The 14,628-nt window shown below is 42.4% G+C and overlaps 1 protein-coding gene across 2 annotated transcripts in view; it reads left to right on the top strand.

Annotated features, from left to right (window-relative positions):
• HGH1 (HGH1 homolog) overlaps nucleotides 1–14,628 on the top strand; it is a 56,748-nt gene that overhangs the window by 40,047 nt on the left and 2,073 nt on the right. The window contains exons 2-8 of one of the 2 annotated variants that reach the window (XM_007488751.3): nucleotides 7,265–7,431; nucleotides 8,677–9,853; nucleotides 10,091–10,881; nucleotides 11,380–11,480; nucleotides 11,574–11,672; nucleotides 12,277–12,368; nucleotides 12,472–12,594. In XM_007488751.3, the coding sequence (XP_007488813.1) occupies nucleotides 10,292–10,881; nucleotides 11,380–11,480; nucleotides 11,574–11,672; nucleotides 12,277–12,368; nucleotides 12,472–12,594 (1,005 nt within the window). In that variant the 5' untranslated portion in view covers nucleotides 7,265–7,431; nucleotides 8,677–9,853; nucleotides 10,091–10,291. Of the gene's footprint in view, nucleotides 1–7,264; nucleotides 7,432–8,676; nucleotides 10,016–10,090; nucleotides 10,882–11,379; nucleotides 11,481–11,573; nucleotides 11,673–12,276; nucleotides 12,369–12,471; nucleotides 12,595–14,628 lie in introns of those variants that run through there. The other variant, XM_007488752.3, reaches the window with a different exon arrangement.

Here is a 14,628-nt window from a genome sequence, read left to right on the forward strand (position 1 = left end):
TTATTTTTAGGAAAGACCCTTCTATTCCTATACTTTCTAGTGTTTTCAATAGGAATGGGTGTTGTATTTTATCAAAGGCTTTTTCTGCGTCTATTGAGATAATCATGTGGTTTTTGTTGGTTTGCTTGTTGATATGGTCAATTATGTGGATGGTTTTCCTAATATTGAACCATCCTTGCATTCCTGGTATAAATCCCACCTGATCATAGTAGATAACCCTTGTGATGACTTGCTGGAGTCTTGCTAGTATCCTATTTAAGATTTTTGCATCTATGTTCATTAGTGTAGTGGGGGGCTGGCCCGCAGCCCTCCCAAGAAAGGAAAGATAGAAGGTTGACCTTGGGGGAAGGATTGGAGCCAAGGAGATGGATAAGGAAGCAGACACACTCACAATATTTATAATAATCAAGCTCCACAGAATAAACTCAGCTACTTAGCTTTCACTAGGACCTGAACCAGTTAAGTAGCTTCGAATCAACATATGGGAGTAAGCAATGAACATGGTGATTAGCTGAAAGAAAAGCCACAATCCCTTATAGCCTGGGCTGCAGGTATGGATCAGTCCAGCTTGAAGAGAGGAGATCAAGAAAGAAATCACCAGTCCCTTAGAGCTAGTACTCTAAGCATGGACCATTTGAGGATAGGAGATTAAGGTAAAAAGGTCTTTCAGAGAGAGAGGGAGAGAGAGAGAGAGAGAGAGAGAGAGAGAGAGAGAGAGAGAGAGAGAGAGAGAGAGAGAGAGAGAGAGAGAGAGAGAGAGAGAGAGGAAGTTAAAGTTGAGCTTGGCCTGAGGCCAAACTCCAGGAAAGACAGAGACAGGTGAAGGGTGATAAGGTAAAAAGAGAGCTGGCTCTCTGTGGACTCTCCTATTCATTATTATTGAGATGCAAATACAATACATGGATGAATACATAGTGGATTGCCATTGGTCAGTTGTAAATTACGACAAGGTATAGGTGTGGTTTGTCTCAGCTAGGTGAGCACAAAGAAACCTGATTTCGCGCCTAAACCTGGTGGATGCTGGGATCAAGGGTCAAAGGCTTTACTTTCCATGTGCAGGACTGAGCATGTGCTCTCCTAAGACAATATTTACATTTTAATTGTTTCCCTTGACCATAGATAGGTGTGGACTGCTACAATTAGGGAGATTGGTCTGTAGTTTTCTTTCTCTGTTTTTGACCTGCCTGGCTTTGGGATCAGTACCATATTTGTGTCATAAAAGGAATTTGGTAGAACTCCCTCTTTGCTTATTCTGTCAAATGGTTTGTATAGTATTGGGGTTAGCTGTTCTTTGAATGTTTGATAGAATTCACTTGTGAATCCATCAGGCCCTGGGGATTTTTTCTTAGGGAGTTCTTTAATGGCTTGTTCAATTTCTTTTTCTGATATGGGATTATTTAAGAATTCTATTTCTTCTTCTGTTAGTCTAGGCAATTTATATTTTTGTAAATATTCATCCATTTCACCTAGATTGACATATTTATTGCCATATAATTGGGCAAAGTAGTTTTTAATGATTGCCGTAATTTCCTCTTCATTGGAGGTGAGGTCCCTCTTTTCATCTATGATGCTGCTAATTTGCTTTTCTTCTTTCCTTTTTTAAATTAGATTGACTAGTACTTTGCCTATTTTGTTTATTTTTTCAAAGTACCAGCTTCTAGTCTTATTTATTAGTTCCATAGTCCTATCACTTTTGATTTTATTAATTTCTCCCTTAATTTTTAGGATTTCTCATTTGGTTTTCTTCTGGGGGGTTTTAATTTGTTCGCTTTCAAGTTTTTTTTATCTGGCTCAAGGTGACTTTAACTCTGGCTCCATAGGTGTGGTGGGGGAGGGTAGGTCAGCTCAGGTTTGGGTGGGAGCTTTTTTGTTCCCTTATATTGTGTAGATGCCCGAATCCCACGTACCTTCAGTGCTGGACCCTACTGTGGCATTCCTCCGTTCTTATGAGGATGGTTTTTTGGGGGTCTTTTGAGGTCATCTGTATCGTTGGGTCTGAGGAGGGGAAGTGAGCCATGTCTAATCTGCCACCATGCTTACCCAGAAGTCCCAGTTTCTTTGTTTGAAAACTGCCTATTTCTATCCTTTGACTATTTTTTAATTGGGAAATGACTTGTATTCTAATAAAGTTGGCCCTTTTCTCTATATATTTGAGAAATAAGGCCTTTATCAGAGATATTTGCTTAAAATCCACCCCCCCCCCCAGCTTTCTGCTTTTCTTATAATCTTGGTTGCATTGGTTTTTTATGTGCAAACCCATTGAAATTTAATTTAATCAAAATTATTCATTTTCTATCCAATAATGTTCTTCCCTTATTCATAGATTTAACAGGCAAACTATTCTATGCTCCCCTAACTTTTCTTTCTTTTGATAAGATTTGCAATTGCAGGTTCTAGTTTTTTCATTCTGCTCATTAATTTTCCTGTGCATCCCACAAATTCTACTCTTCTCTTTTTTTCTTTCCTAATTGTTATTTCTCCTTTGAATCGTTCAGGAATACTGTCTTGTGGTTCCATGTTCTTTTCACATTCTAAAGGGTCCTCTCTCATTAAGAGTTGCTTCCCAATTTCCCTTTGGTTTTGCAGTATTTATGAATTTGTTTACTATATCTAGAAGCCATTTTTCTATTTTTAGTATTTTTTACTGTTGATCTATCTATTTGTGTTCAAGGTCTCTGAATTTTCTTCCTAAGATCTTTGGTGAGTTTAGTTTTTCTCTCTCCCTTATTTTCCCTATCATTTACTTTCTTTGTACCCTCTGATGGTGGTTTCACTGGGAGATGAGTCTCCCAGCATCTCTGTCTCCTCCTGCACTGGACAATTAATACTTCACTAGCCTATGTCTGCCCCAAGTAACTTTTGAGTGGTCAGAACTGGCCTCAAATTTGGACTGTACCCTTTTCCTCAGACTTAGTGGAGTGCCACACCATTTCCCCACAATCCACCTCCCTCCACTCTTGTTCTGCTCCCTCCATTCCTTAGTTCTCTGACCCAGCACTGACAGTTCATAGCTTTGTAGCACTAATGCAGCGGGGTTGCGATCCCTTTTTGTTTGTTCAGCCAAACTTCCACAAGCTGGAGTCAGAGTCTGCACAGTACTGGAAGGTGGAAGGGGGAATCATGGTGTGGCGGTGGGTCCTTGGGTCTGGTAGTGCAACCTAGATGCTAGCATTTTGGGAGGTAGGGAAGGGGTGCTGAATATGCTCAACATTGGAGAGCATCAGTTTATGAGTGTGGGGTTTTTTTTAACCTTCTTTTTGATTCTGAGGAACATTGACCACTGAGGCAGTTGATGTTGCTTTGTCTTTGCTGCATAATTTCTGTTTTCAAGAGGTTTCAAAGGTCATGGAGGTCTTAGAAAATTTCTAGGCCTCTATTTTGTTTTATTTATTTATTTATAAAGATTTTGCCATGTTTACATGATTCAGATTCATTTTCTTTCCTCCCCTCTTCTCTTCTCCCTCCCAGAGTCAACAAGCAATTTCACTGGGTTGTATAAATGTTAACACTTGATATCTATTTTTATATTATTCATTTTTGCTATAGAGCAATTTTTTAAAGCCTTAACTCCAAATAACCTACCTGCCATGGGCAAGGTCCAGCCTCACTTGCAACTCCAGGGGTTCCCAACAGGTGGCGAATGATCAGTCAAGAAAATAACAAATGGAAGATAGCTGTATTTTTATGACCATGGGAATGCTTTGCATCTGATAGCTGCCCCATCCTCCCCAGAATTGGTGTTTGTTTTTATACCCATTTTCTTGGCACACAGATACATTACCTAAAACATATGTCTAAATGGAGATAATTGGAAAAGTGATACATTAACTTTTAACAAATCACTTGATTAACATTCTATATTCTTGTATTGTGATTACAGACAGCATAAAGGTTTCACTTAAGATGAATGATTTCGTCACAGGTGGCTTAATTTTCTCATTACCCTGTGAGAAGTTTTTGAACTTACAATCAAGGAAATTTACTTATTACTTTTAATAAAAAGAAATAATCAATCAAAAGTTCTTAAAAGACAATTCAATAGTCATATCATTGAGGCTGAGGAGTACTGGGAACACAGTTCAGATTTAATATTAGACTGATCCTTTCTCAAGGCTTACTAGGGAGTTTCATAAGGGGAAGAAATCAAATCACTGAGGCATGATGAAGCTTAGTGTACCTGTATGTTTTGTATGGGCCTTTATGATTAATTTGTGTGCTGGCTTCATGAGAAAAAGTTTCTGTGAGTGGTGTGATAGAGACATGAAAGAGAGAGATTTTGCAGGCCTTGTGGACCAAGATGCAAGAGAAGATTTCAATGGAATGTCCCCAGTTGTTGGCAGTTTGAGCTGATGGGGGGAGGGGCTTTTGAACTTGGTCTCTATTTCTCTGGCTCTGAGCAGTTGAAGTTGACACTGAGAGGAGAAACTGGGTTTTTGGACTTTGTCTCTGACTGGGAGACACACTCTCTCTCCTTGGAGGTTTGAAGCTGACTGAAAGACCTTTTTGTGAGACTGACTTGGCTTTTTGGGACTTGGTCTCTGGCTCTGAGCAGTGGAAGCTGATCAGGGGAGAAGCTTTTGAGTTGGTGATCTATAAGAGAGTTGAGCTGGCCAGGAGAAAAGGGGAGACTTTGAACTTTGTTTCTTTCTGGGGTCAAGCTGAGAGATCTGGCTGATTTGTGAGGAAGAAGAAAGAAGATTTTGAACTGCTATTGTTCTCCATCTTTCTAACTGTCTAAGAGTCACACTTGTGACTCCCCCAAACCCTCAATTTTATCTCATTTAGATTAGGGAAATTCCTCATCCCTCTTACCTCGGTTTCCCATCTTATTATCCCAATAAACCCCTTGACTGAGAAAGCAACTAGAATATCATTATAGTTCAATTCAGGAGGGAGGGAAGGAGCCAAAGGCTTCAAGAAGATCTGGGAGGTGAGGGAGGCAAAAGGGAGAGGTTGGTTAAGGGGAGGAGGAAGGGGGTTAGGAAATAGATTGATCCATCAGCAATCAGTAGAGATCAGTAGGCAAACCCCAGAGTAAACCCCAGAGCAGTGTCCCCTGTGTACCAGCCTTTCTGCGTGGCAGCATCCTCCAGCATTTGTCATTTCTACCTCCATTACCAATAAGCAGGTTCAAGTCCCTGTAGCAGCCCTCTGTAGTCATAGTCAGCCAGAGAACAGTCATTGCTGGAAAAACCAGTTCCCCTCAGTTTATCCTCTCTATTTCAATAAGTAACAGTTTACATCTTTATTAACAGTTTCTCTCAGTTTACATCTTTATTACAGTGGGAAAGTTCTGGGCTTGGTTTGTAGCTACAGTTTTACTGGGAATTATGTACCTAAGTAGAAGTTAACCCATAGTAGTCTTTTGGAATTGGGTTTTGAGGGTTTGATCTTTTGGTGATGTTTTGGGGAATTAGGGTACAGGTGTTTTGCTCTTGCATTATTCATTCTGAGACTAGGGGGAATAGTAATCATGTCAATTCCATAGGTAAGGGATGTTAATGAGACCGGTTTTTCCTTATTATCTCTTTGGGGTACAAACCTAGTAGTGGTATTGCTGGATCAAAGGCTATGCATTCTTTTAAAGCCCTTTGCACGGCGATAAAAGAAAGTCTACCCTTTGATTCAGCCACAGTACTGCTGGGATTGTACCCCAAAGAGATAATGGAGAAAAAGACTTGTACAAGAATATTCATAGCTGCGCTCTTTGTGGTGGCTAAAAATTGGAAAATGAGGAGATGCCCATCAATTGGGGAATGGCTGAGCAAATTGTGGTATATGTTGGTGATGGAATACTATTGTGCTAAAAGGAATAATAAAGTGGAGGAGTTCCGTGGAGACAGGAACGACCTCCAGGAAGTGATGCAAAGCGAAAGGAGCAGAACCAGGAAAACATTGTACACAGAGGCTAATACACTGTGGTATAATCGAATGTAATGGACTTCTCCATTAGTGGCGGTGTAATGTCCCTGAACAATCTGCAGGGACCTAGGAGAAAAACACTATCCATAAGCAGAGGACAAACTGTGGGAGTAGAAACACCGAGGAAAAGCAACTGCCTGACTACAGCGGTTGAGGGGACATGACAGAGGAGAGACTCTAAACGAACACTCTAATGCAAATACTAACAACATGGCAATGGGTTCGAATCAAGAACACATGTGATACCCAGTGGAATCACGTGTCAGCTATGGGGGGTGAGGGGGAGGAAAAGAAAATGATCTTTGTCTTTAATGAATAATGTTTGGAAATGATCAAATAAAATATTATTAAAAAAAAAAAAGCCCTTTGCACATAATTCCAAATTGCCTTCCAGAATGGCTGGATTAATTTACAACTCCACCAGCAATGAATTAGTGTCCTGATTTTGCCACATCCCCTCCAACATCTATTATTTTCTTTTCTGTCATATTGGCTAATCTGCTAAGTGTGAAGTGGTACCTCAGCATTGTTTTGATTTGCATTTCTCTAATTATGAGAGATTGAGAACACTTTTCATGTGATTATTGATAGTTTTGATTTCTTTGTCTGAAAGCTTCCTATTCATTCTATTCATGTCCCCTGACCATTTGTCAATTGGGGAATGGCTTGGTTTTTTTGTACAATTGACTTAGCTCCTTATAAATTTGAGAAATTAGACCTTTGTCAGAGGTTTTTGTTATAATCCCCCCCCCCCAATTTGTTTCTTCCCTTCTAATTTTGGTTGCATTGGTTTTATTTGTACAGAAACTTTTAAATTTTATATAATCAGAATTATTCATTTTATATTTTGTAGTGTTTTCTCTCTCCTGCTTGGTCTTAAATTCCTTCCTTTCCCATAGATCTGACAGGTTTACTATTCTTTGTTGATCTAATTTGTTTATGATTCCCCTTTTAAGTCATTTACCCATTAGGAATTTATCTTGGTGTAGGATGTGAAATGTTGCTCTAAATCTAATCTCCCCATACTGTTTTCTAAATTTCCCAGCAGTTTTTATCATATTGGGTTCTTGTTCCGAAAGCTGGCTTCTTTGGGTTTATCAAACATTATCTTACTACTGTCATTTACATCAAGTCTATTTCATTGATACACCCTTCTATCTCTAAGCCAGTACCATATTGTTTTGATGATCACAGATTTTTAGTATAGTTTGAGATCTGGTAATACTAGTAGGCCTCTTTTGTTGCTCACATGACCTGAAAGATGCTATTACCACTTTTTAACTGATGTAGCATAATGCTTCTTTCAATTCCTCCTTTTTTTCTCCTCTTTATCTCTTTCTAGTCTACCCTCCAACCCCCTACTGATGTCATAGGACTGTGGAAGGATCAGAAGACCACCTGGCATTTGCTATGTCTTGTTGGAGTTCTAAGTCCTTCCTGCCTTGAGTTGCATGTTTCCTCATGACCAGCACTACATGGAGTATGCCCTAACCAGAGAAAGTGTCACAGGTTTGCTTCACATTATACTCCACAAGCTACCTCACTGATCTGGGTTAAGAACAATCTTTTTGAATCACTAATCATTATGCACATGAAATTGTTATTGATGTTTTTGTTACTGTCTTTAATATGAGTTTCATCAGATGTCCTTGTTTGTGGATGGCTTTGCATCAAGTGCAGTCAGTCTTGAAATACTATATAATGGGTTCTTCTCCATGAGATCCAAAGCCACTCAAAAGAGACTTAGTCTAGAATTTTGCTCAGGGAAAATTAAACAGATAAAAACTAAGATATACCTTGGTATTGTAGAAAGAGTGGGAGTCAGAAGATTAGGACTTAAATCCTGGCAGTTAGATCACTCAATGGACAGACTGCTGTACCTGAAGTCAGGAAGATCTGGGTTCAAATCCAGCTTCAGACACTTACAGTGTTGTGGTCCTATGCCATTTACTTAATCTCTATCTGTCTCAGTTTCCTTCATTATAAAATGAGGATAATAACAGCATTTACTTCCCAGGGTTGTTGTGAGGACCAACTAAGATCATATCAATAAAGCTCTTGGTACACAGTAGATGCTAAATAAATATTTGTTTCTTTCCTTCTGTTACAACTTATTTCCTCTGTAACTATGGGAAAGTCACTTAATTTCTGTAGGTTTCAAATTTTTTCATCTGTAAAATAAAAGGATTTGACAAGATGATTCTAAGTATCTTCCAGCTCTATCTAAATATCTCATCCTATGAATAGTGTAAAAATTAAATTAGTCTCTAGTAATAAAAATAGTATATCTTGTAAGGTTTATTAAAGATTATTAGAAATAAAGGAATAATGAAAATACAAAATAAGGGCTGATTAGCCCATTCAAAGCTTACTTACTACATCATTGCAATTGCCAAGCAGGGAGAGCATGGGAGTCGTTACCAGTTAAATACTAATTGTGATCTCTCCCAGGTGGAGACTAAAGTGAGATGATAGGGAATTCTGGGAAATACCAAGGACTTCTGGGGATTTAAGTCTGGGGTTCAAATCTCCATTTTTACAATAGGGCATATGGCCCAAATTGTGCCATCCAATTACTTTGGCCACATATAGAGTTAGATGATTGGCACATATATCTCGAAAAGGTATTGAAGACGGACAATTATCTGGGTTCTAAATTTAACAGATGGAAAGTAGCTAGCTCATATTTGGGAAACTACATGATTATAATTGTCTTAAGTTACTCTCTGTTGCTCAAACCTATTTTTTTTTTAGAACACCAATATATTCTCCCAATGATGCACACAAGATTGTGACTTTTGAAGCATGAGAAGAACAAAACTACAGGAGACTCAGAAACATTGTAAAGTGGGTTGTGTCTAGGCTGCAGCATGTTACCAAAAGTGACTTTCTTATGAGAGATGGTATAAAAAGGGCATATGGAAATGATGGGTAGCCAGAGGGAAGATAACCAATGACAGCATTGAGGGAAAAAACACCAAAGTTTGTTGCAGGGTCTGGACTGAAGAATGGGAGGATCAAGAATCAGTTCTTCCCTGGAGGTATGAAAGTCTTTAAAGAAGAGGTTTAGGGTGATGATATGACCTCAGGGATGATGAAGGGGTGAATCAAGGTTTGCATATTTATCGAATAGTCCACCCCTAGGAATTCTGGGGTGTTCAGGTAGACGTCTCACTATGTTCCTGAAATGCCCTTATCTCCTTTGGGACTGTAGGGAGGGTACAATAGAATATAAGACCAGTATAAGCGATTAAAAATACACAACAGTACAATATTCATGTAAATACGGAACGGAACATTACAATACTATTAAAACTGATTAATAATATACAACAGTTAAATGCTTAGTAATACAGATTTTGTCATTTATGCTTGCTTAGGGCTAATAATACAGGTTTTGTGATTTATGCTTAACTAAAGTGCTAGCTGGTAAAAAATACAAGATCTCAAAATATGAGGGTCCCACTTCTTAACGCCCATCTCTTTCAACAGTTTGGGTAATCCCAAAGTATCCAAAGTCCAAGGAAGGCGTCCAGAACATTAAAGTCTGTGATGGAGAATTTATGACAGTAGCAAATTAACCTCTCGCAGCCTCAGTTTCTTCAACAACAAAATGAGGACCAAAGAAAGCAACAAACATTTCGGTGGAAGACCTTAGAAAGGATAAGTTGGCCAGTTTTCTTCTGAAATCCATAGCTGATCCAATCGGAGTTGGGAGCTTTCTAAACACAAGCTCTAAATTGACCTAAGCTTTCTGACATCCTCGCCCTTCCTTTCCAGAAACTACATTTCCCACAATGCTCCTCAAGACCTTCCCCGCCGATGGATGATTCCAATTGGTCAGTGGGCTCCTCCCTTCCTTTAATGCCGTTACCTCCCATTGGCTGTGCTGGGGCCCATGTGGTGGGGCGCCTGAGGCTGCTATCCCCAGGTAACGTGGAGGGTTGGTGCTGCTGGGCTCCTGTAAAGTTCCCTCAGTTCCAGTCCACTTCAGCTAGGCTCGGGCTCCTGGGTCCTGGGATGCGCAGGAGGATGCCTTGTTCTGTGCAGGGGCTGTAGGGGAGGAGAGAGCCTCCCTGCCGAGAGTTCCTGGGTGGGTGTGGGGGGTGGGGAGGACCTGGGCCACGGGAAGGAGAGTTAGCTGATCGGTACATTCCTGGGCTTTCAGATCAAGGACGAGGAGTTCACGGAGGCCAAGGCAGCTGGACCCCAAGACCTCTTCTGACTGCTGTGAATAAAGATCTGCAGCTTCCTGGAGGGAGCAGCAATCCCGGAGGGCTTGCTGGAGGAGGCGATCCAGGGGCCACAGAGGTGAAAGACAGCTTCTGTCACGTGTGTGATTCCCCCCACCCACCCTCAGGTGAGCCGCATGGAGTCCAATCTTGAGGCTGTGAATGTCGTGGTGCAGGAGTTGCAGTCCTTTCTGACCGTAGGTGCCCGGCCTGACATCCAAGCAGAGGCAGCTCGACATGTCTTGGGACTGACAGGGTCTGAAGCTGGACGGTCACTGCTGGCAGCACAGGCAGGACTGCTACAGGCATTGGAAAATCTCTTAGAGGCCCCCCCTGGGGCTGCGGCAGGAGCAGTGGGAGATGCCTGGCGGGCCATGGTGAACCTGTGTGCAGAACCCAGTGTTCATGAGTCTCTGCTGGCCTCTCTGCCTGGGCTCCCTGTCCATCTGCTAAACCAGGCTCTGGCCCCACACTGGCCCTGGGCCGGGGAGGCAGCAGCTGCACTGGCCAACCTGAGCCGAGAGTCAGGGCCCATCCGGGAGCTGTTGGAGAATGGCTTGGAGTCCAGTAACAATGAGGAAAATCAGGAGCCCAGCGTGGCCTGCATTGTGTCCGCCTTGACCACCCCTGGTTATAACCCCCATGCCCCACTCCACTACCTGGCCCCATTGCTCTCCAACCTCAGCCAACAACCGGGCGTCCGAGCCTTCCTGCTGGACCCAAATAGGTAGGGGTTGAATAGAGGGAAAGTTGGGAACCGGTATCCTTAGAGAGGCCTGGGGAGGAGGTGGGCCCTTGTGGGTGTCTTCTAGAAAAGTGTCCTGGGCTTAAGAGGTAAGGGTAGGTCTGCAGTTTAGACTTGTATGGAGGCAGCTGGGTGGCTCAGTGGATTGAGAGCCAGACATAGAGATGGGAAGTCCCGGGTTCAAATGTGACAGACACTTCCTAGCTGTGTGACCCTGGGCAAGCCACTTAACCCCCATTGCCCAGCCCTTACTGCTCCTCTGCCTTGGAACTAATACAGAATATTAATTCTAAGACAGAAGGTAAGAATTTTTTTTAAAAATTGGACTTGTAGGCCCCTTGGTGCTGAGCATAGGTCTGTGCACACAGTAGTTTAATAAACCTTTGTTAATTATGTGGATGTGTTGGGGAAGGGAGGAGGGTGAATTCCTGGAAGGTCACTGTATCCGTATCCTCAGGGAAGTATCTTTTGTTTTCCTAGGTGTCTGATCCAGCGTCTCCTGCCCCTCATCCAGTGCCCAGACTCTGCTGTCCGAAGGATGGGGGTGGTGGGGACACTGAGGAACTGCTGCTTTGAGCACCGTGAGTAGCTTCAAGGTCTTAGGGGAATCAAGGGGGAAGAGGGAGGGGAAGAAAGGAGTATTAGGGTCCCTCACAGGATCCCTATTTCTCTAGGTTCCCATGAGTGGCTCCTGGGGCCCCAAGTTGAGCTACTTCCCTTCTTGTTGATGCCACTGGCTGGCCCAGAGGAGTTTTCTGAAGACGAAATGGATCGTGAGCGGGGATGGTGGTGGCAGTGGTGATGGGGAGGGGGTATCCTTGAGGCCTTTGTTAGAGCCCCGAGGGTCCTACAGTGTTAGAACTAGGAGTCCTTAATCATATTAAGTAATTCCAAAGAGATTTGGAGCAGCTGGGTGGCACAATGGATAGAGCTCTGGGCCTGGAATAAGAAAGATCTGAATTCAAATCCAGATTCAGACACTTCTTATTCACTGGGTCTTATTATTGGGCAGGTCACAACTTCTGGCTCTCAGTTATCTGTAAAATAGAGATAATAGCACCTATATTCCAGGGTTTTGAAGATCAAATGAGATACTTGTAAAAGCTTAGCACAATATGCTTAGCACATAGTTATATGTTTATATATAAATGTTTATTACTTTGCTTCCCCAAACCCAACCCTCCTTCCCTCTCCCCCCCCAAAAAAGAAGGAAACTAAGACCTAAAGGGGATAAGGGACTTGCCCAAAATCCTTTAGTGAGTCAAGGTCAGAGGCTGTATTGGAACCTGGGTCTCCTGCCTATTGACTTGGCCCCTTGTGTCCCTGACATGGGAGACATGGGGTACATCCAGAAAGTCAGATCCATGGCCTCCCCAGGGTTACCAATAGACCTGCAGTACCTGCCTCCAGACAAGGAACGTGAGTCAGATGCTGACATCCGAAAGATGCTTATTGAGACTATTATGCTGGTGAGTTGGGCAAGTCTTAGGGGTCCCGGGGATTTGCCTGCACCTTTCCCTCTTCTGTTGCCTGGGGGGACTGGATCCCCTGACCTTCCCTGTGTCTCTGTAGCTCACAGCTACAGCTCCTGGACGGAAGCTGGTACGAGATCAAGGGGCCTACCTAGTGCTTCGGGAGCTGCATAGCTGGGAACGTGACCCTGATGTCCGGATGGCTTGTGAGAAGCTCATTCAGGTGAGTGGGAGGGACCAGAATGGTCTTACGAGCACCCCCTCATTTCTGGAACCTTGTGTTTTTCTTTCCTCTTACCTTGTAGCTGGACCCCTACCCTCAAGTCAGTAAGGTCTGAGTGCTCCATCCCATGGCTAATGCTTTGTTCTTTCCAGATTCTATTATCAGGTCTGAACTCTTTGGAGCAATCAGTCCTAATAAGTGCCAGGTACTGTGTTAGACTATGTGTTCAAAGACAAAAATGAAAGTCTTTATTTGTGAGGGGCTTACAGTCCAATGGGAAATACCACAAGGACATATACAACTATATACAGAATAAATATGAAATACATACATATATACAAAGTTAAATATAAGGTAATTTTGGAAGGTGGGACCTAGTAGTTGGGGGGGATCAGGAAAAGTTTCATACAGAAGGAAGGCTTAAGCTGTGACTGGACAGAAGGGAGGGATTCTTTGAGGCAAAGTTTAAGAGGGAATTCATTCCAAGATGGAATGGGGGAGCAGAGAAAAGATGGAATCGAAGAACATGAAAGGAAGTCTCCAGTGAGACTAGAAAGATGGGTTGGGACCAGAATTTAAAGAGTTAAAAAAAACTATACTAGTAATAGGGAGACATTGGGATTTCATGAGCACAGGGAACACCATGGTCAATTCTGCCCTTAAGGAAGATCACTTTGGTAGCTGTGTGTAGGATAAGTGGTAAGAGCCATGAGGCTGAGAGGCTCATTAGTAGATTGTTAAAATAATCTGGGGTTTTTTTTTGTTTTTGTTTTTTTAAACACTTACCTTCCATCTTCAAATCAATACTAGGTATTGGTTCTAAGGCAGAAGAGCGGTAAGGGCTAGACAATGGGGGTTGTGACTTGCCCAGGGTCACACAGCTAGGAAGTGTCTTGAGTCCAGATTTGAACCCAGGACTTCCCGTCTCTGGGCCTGACTCTCAATCCATTGAGCCACCCAGCTGCCCCAGGTTAAAATAATCTGGAAGAAGTAAGAGCCTGAACTTGCATGATAGCTTTGTGAGTGGAGAAAAGGGTATGATGTAAAACAATATAAAGTAAAATTTGGCATCTCATTCAATACATGAGGTGAAGAAGAATGAGATGAAGATAATGCTGAAATGAACTTGGGAGACTGAAGTTGGACCTTTAATAGAAATTGTGAAGTCTGGAAGTGAAGCTTTTAAAGGAAAGATGGATTCAGTTTTGACTATGTCTCTTGGACATCCATTTTGGAATGTCCAGTTGGTGATATGGAATGAAGGTCAGGGGAAAGATAAGGAGATGGAGATGCTGCATATATAGATCCGTGAATTCTCTTCCTGGCAATAACTAAGCCCTTGGGAACTCATGAGGTCCCCAAGGAAGAGAATAGAAGGACCTTGGGGAGCAATCACAGTGAGAGGGCATGATCTGTCTGATAAGTCCCCAGAGGAGACTGAGGAGAGGTCAGACAGATAGGTGAACCAGGAGAGTAGTGTCATGAAAACCCAGAGAGAGAATCCAGGATGAGATAGTGATCAACACCGTCAGGTGCAGCAGGGACCAGGAAGGTTGAAGAATGAGAAGAGACTGTAAGATTTGCCAGTTAAGAGGTTGCTGGTAACTCTGAAGAGAGCAGTGTCAGTTGCATGATGAGCTTGGAAGCCAGATTGCAAGGCCTGAGAAGTGACTTTAGAGAAAAGCGTAGATAGCTTTTCCTAGGATTTTGGTTGACAAAGGGAAGAGAGACGGAGGCCAATATTTTGAGGGGATGATGGGGTCCAGCAAAGGGTTATTTTTTATTTTTGAATATAGAATTGGGCTTGTTTGAAGGCAGTCGGGAAGGAACTGGGAGAGAGGTTAAAAATGAGAGAGTATAGAGAAGTCAGCTGAAGAATAAGGGAGTGGGGATGGGAAGGAGCAGCTGGGCGCACTGTGGATGGAATGCTGGACCTGGAGTCAGTAAGATTCATCTTGAGTTCAAATCTGTTCTCGGATACTTATTAGCTGTGTGACCCTGAACAAATCACTTCACCTTGCTTGCCTCAGTTTT

This window comes from Monodelphis domestica, chromosome 3 (genome assembly GCF_027887165.1).
Source record: "Monodelphis domestica isolate mMonDom1 chromosome 3, mMonDom1.pri, whole genome shotgun sequence".
NCBI lineage: Eukaryota > Metazoa > Chordata > Mammalia > Didelphimorphia > Didelphidae > Monodelphis > Monodelphis domestica.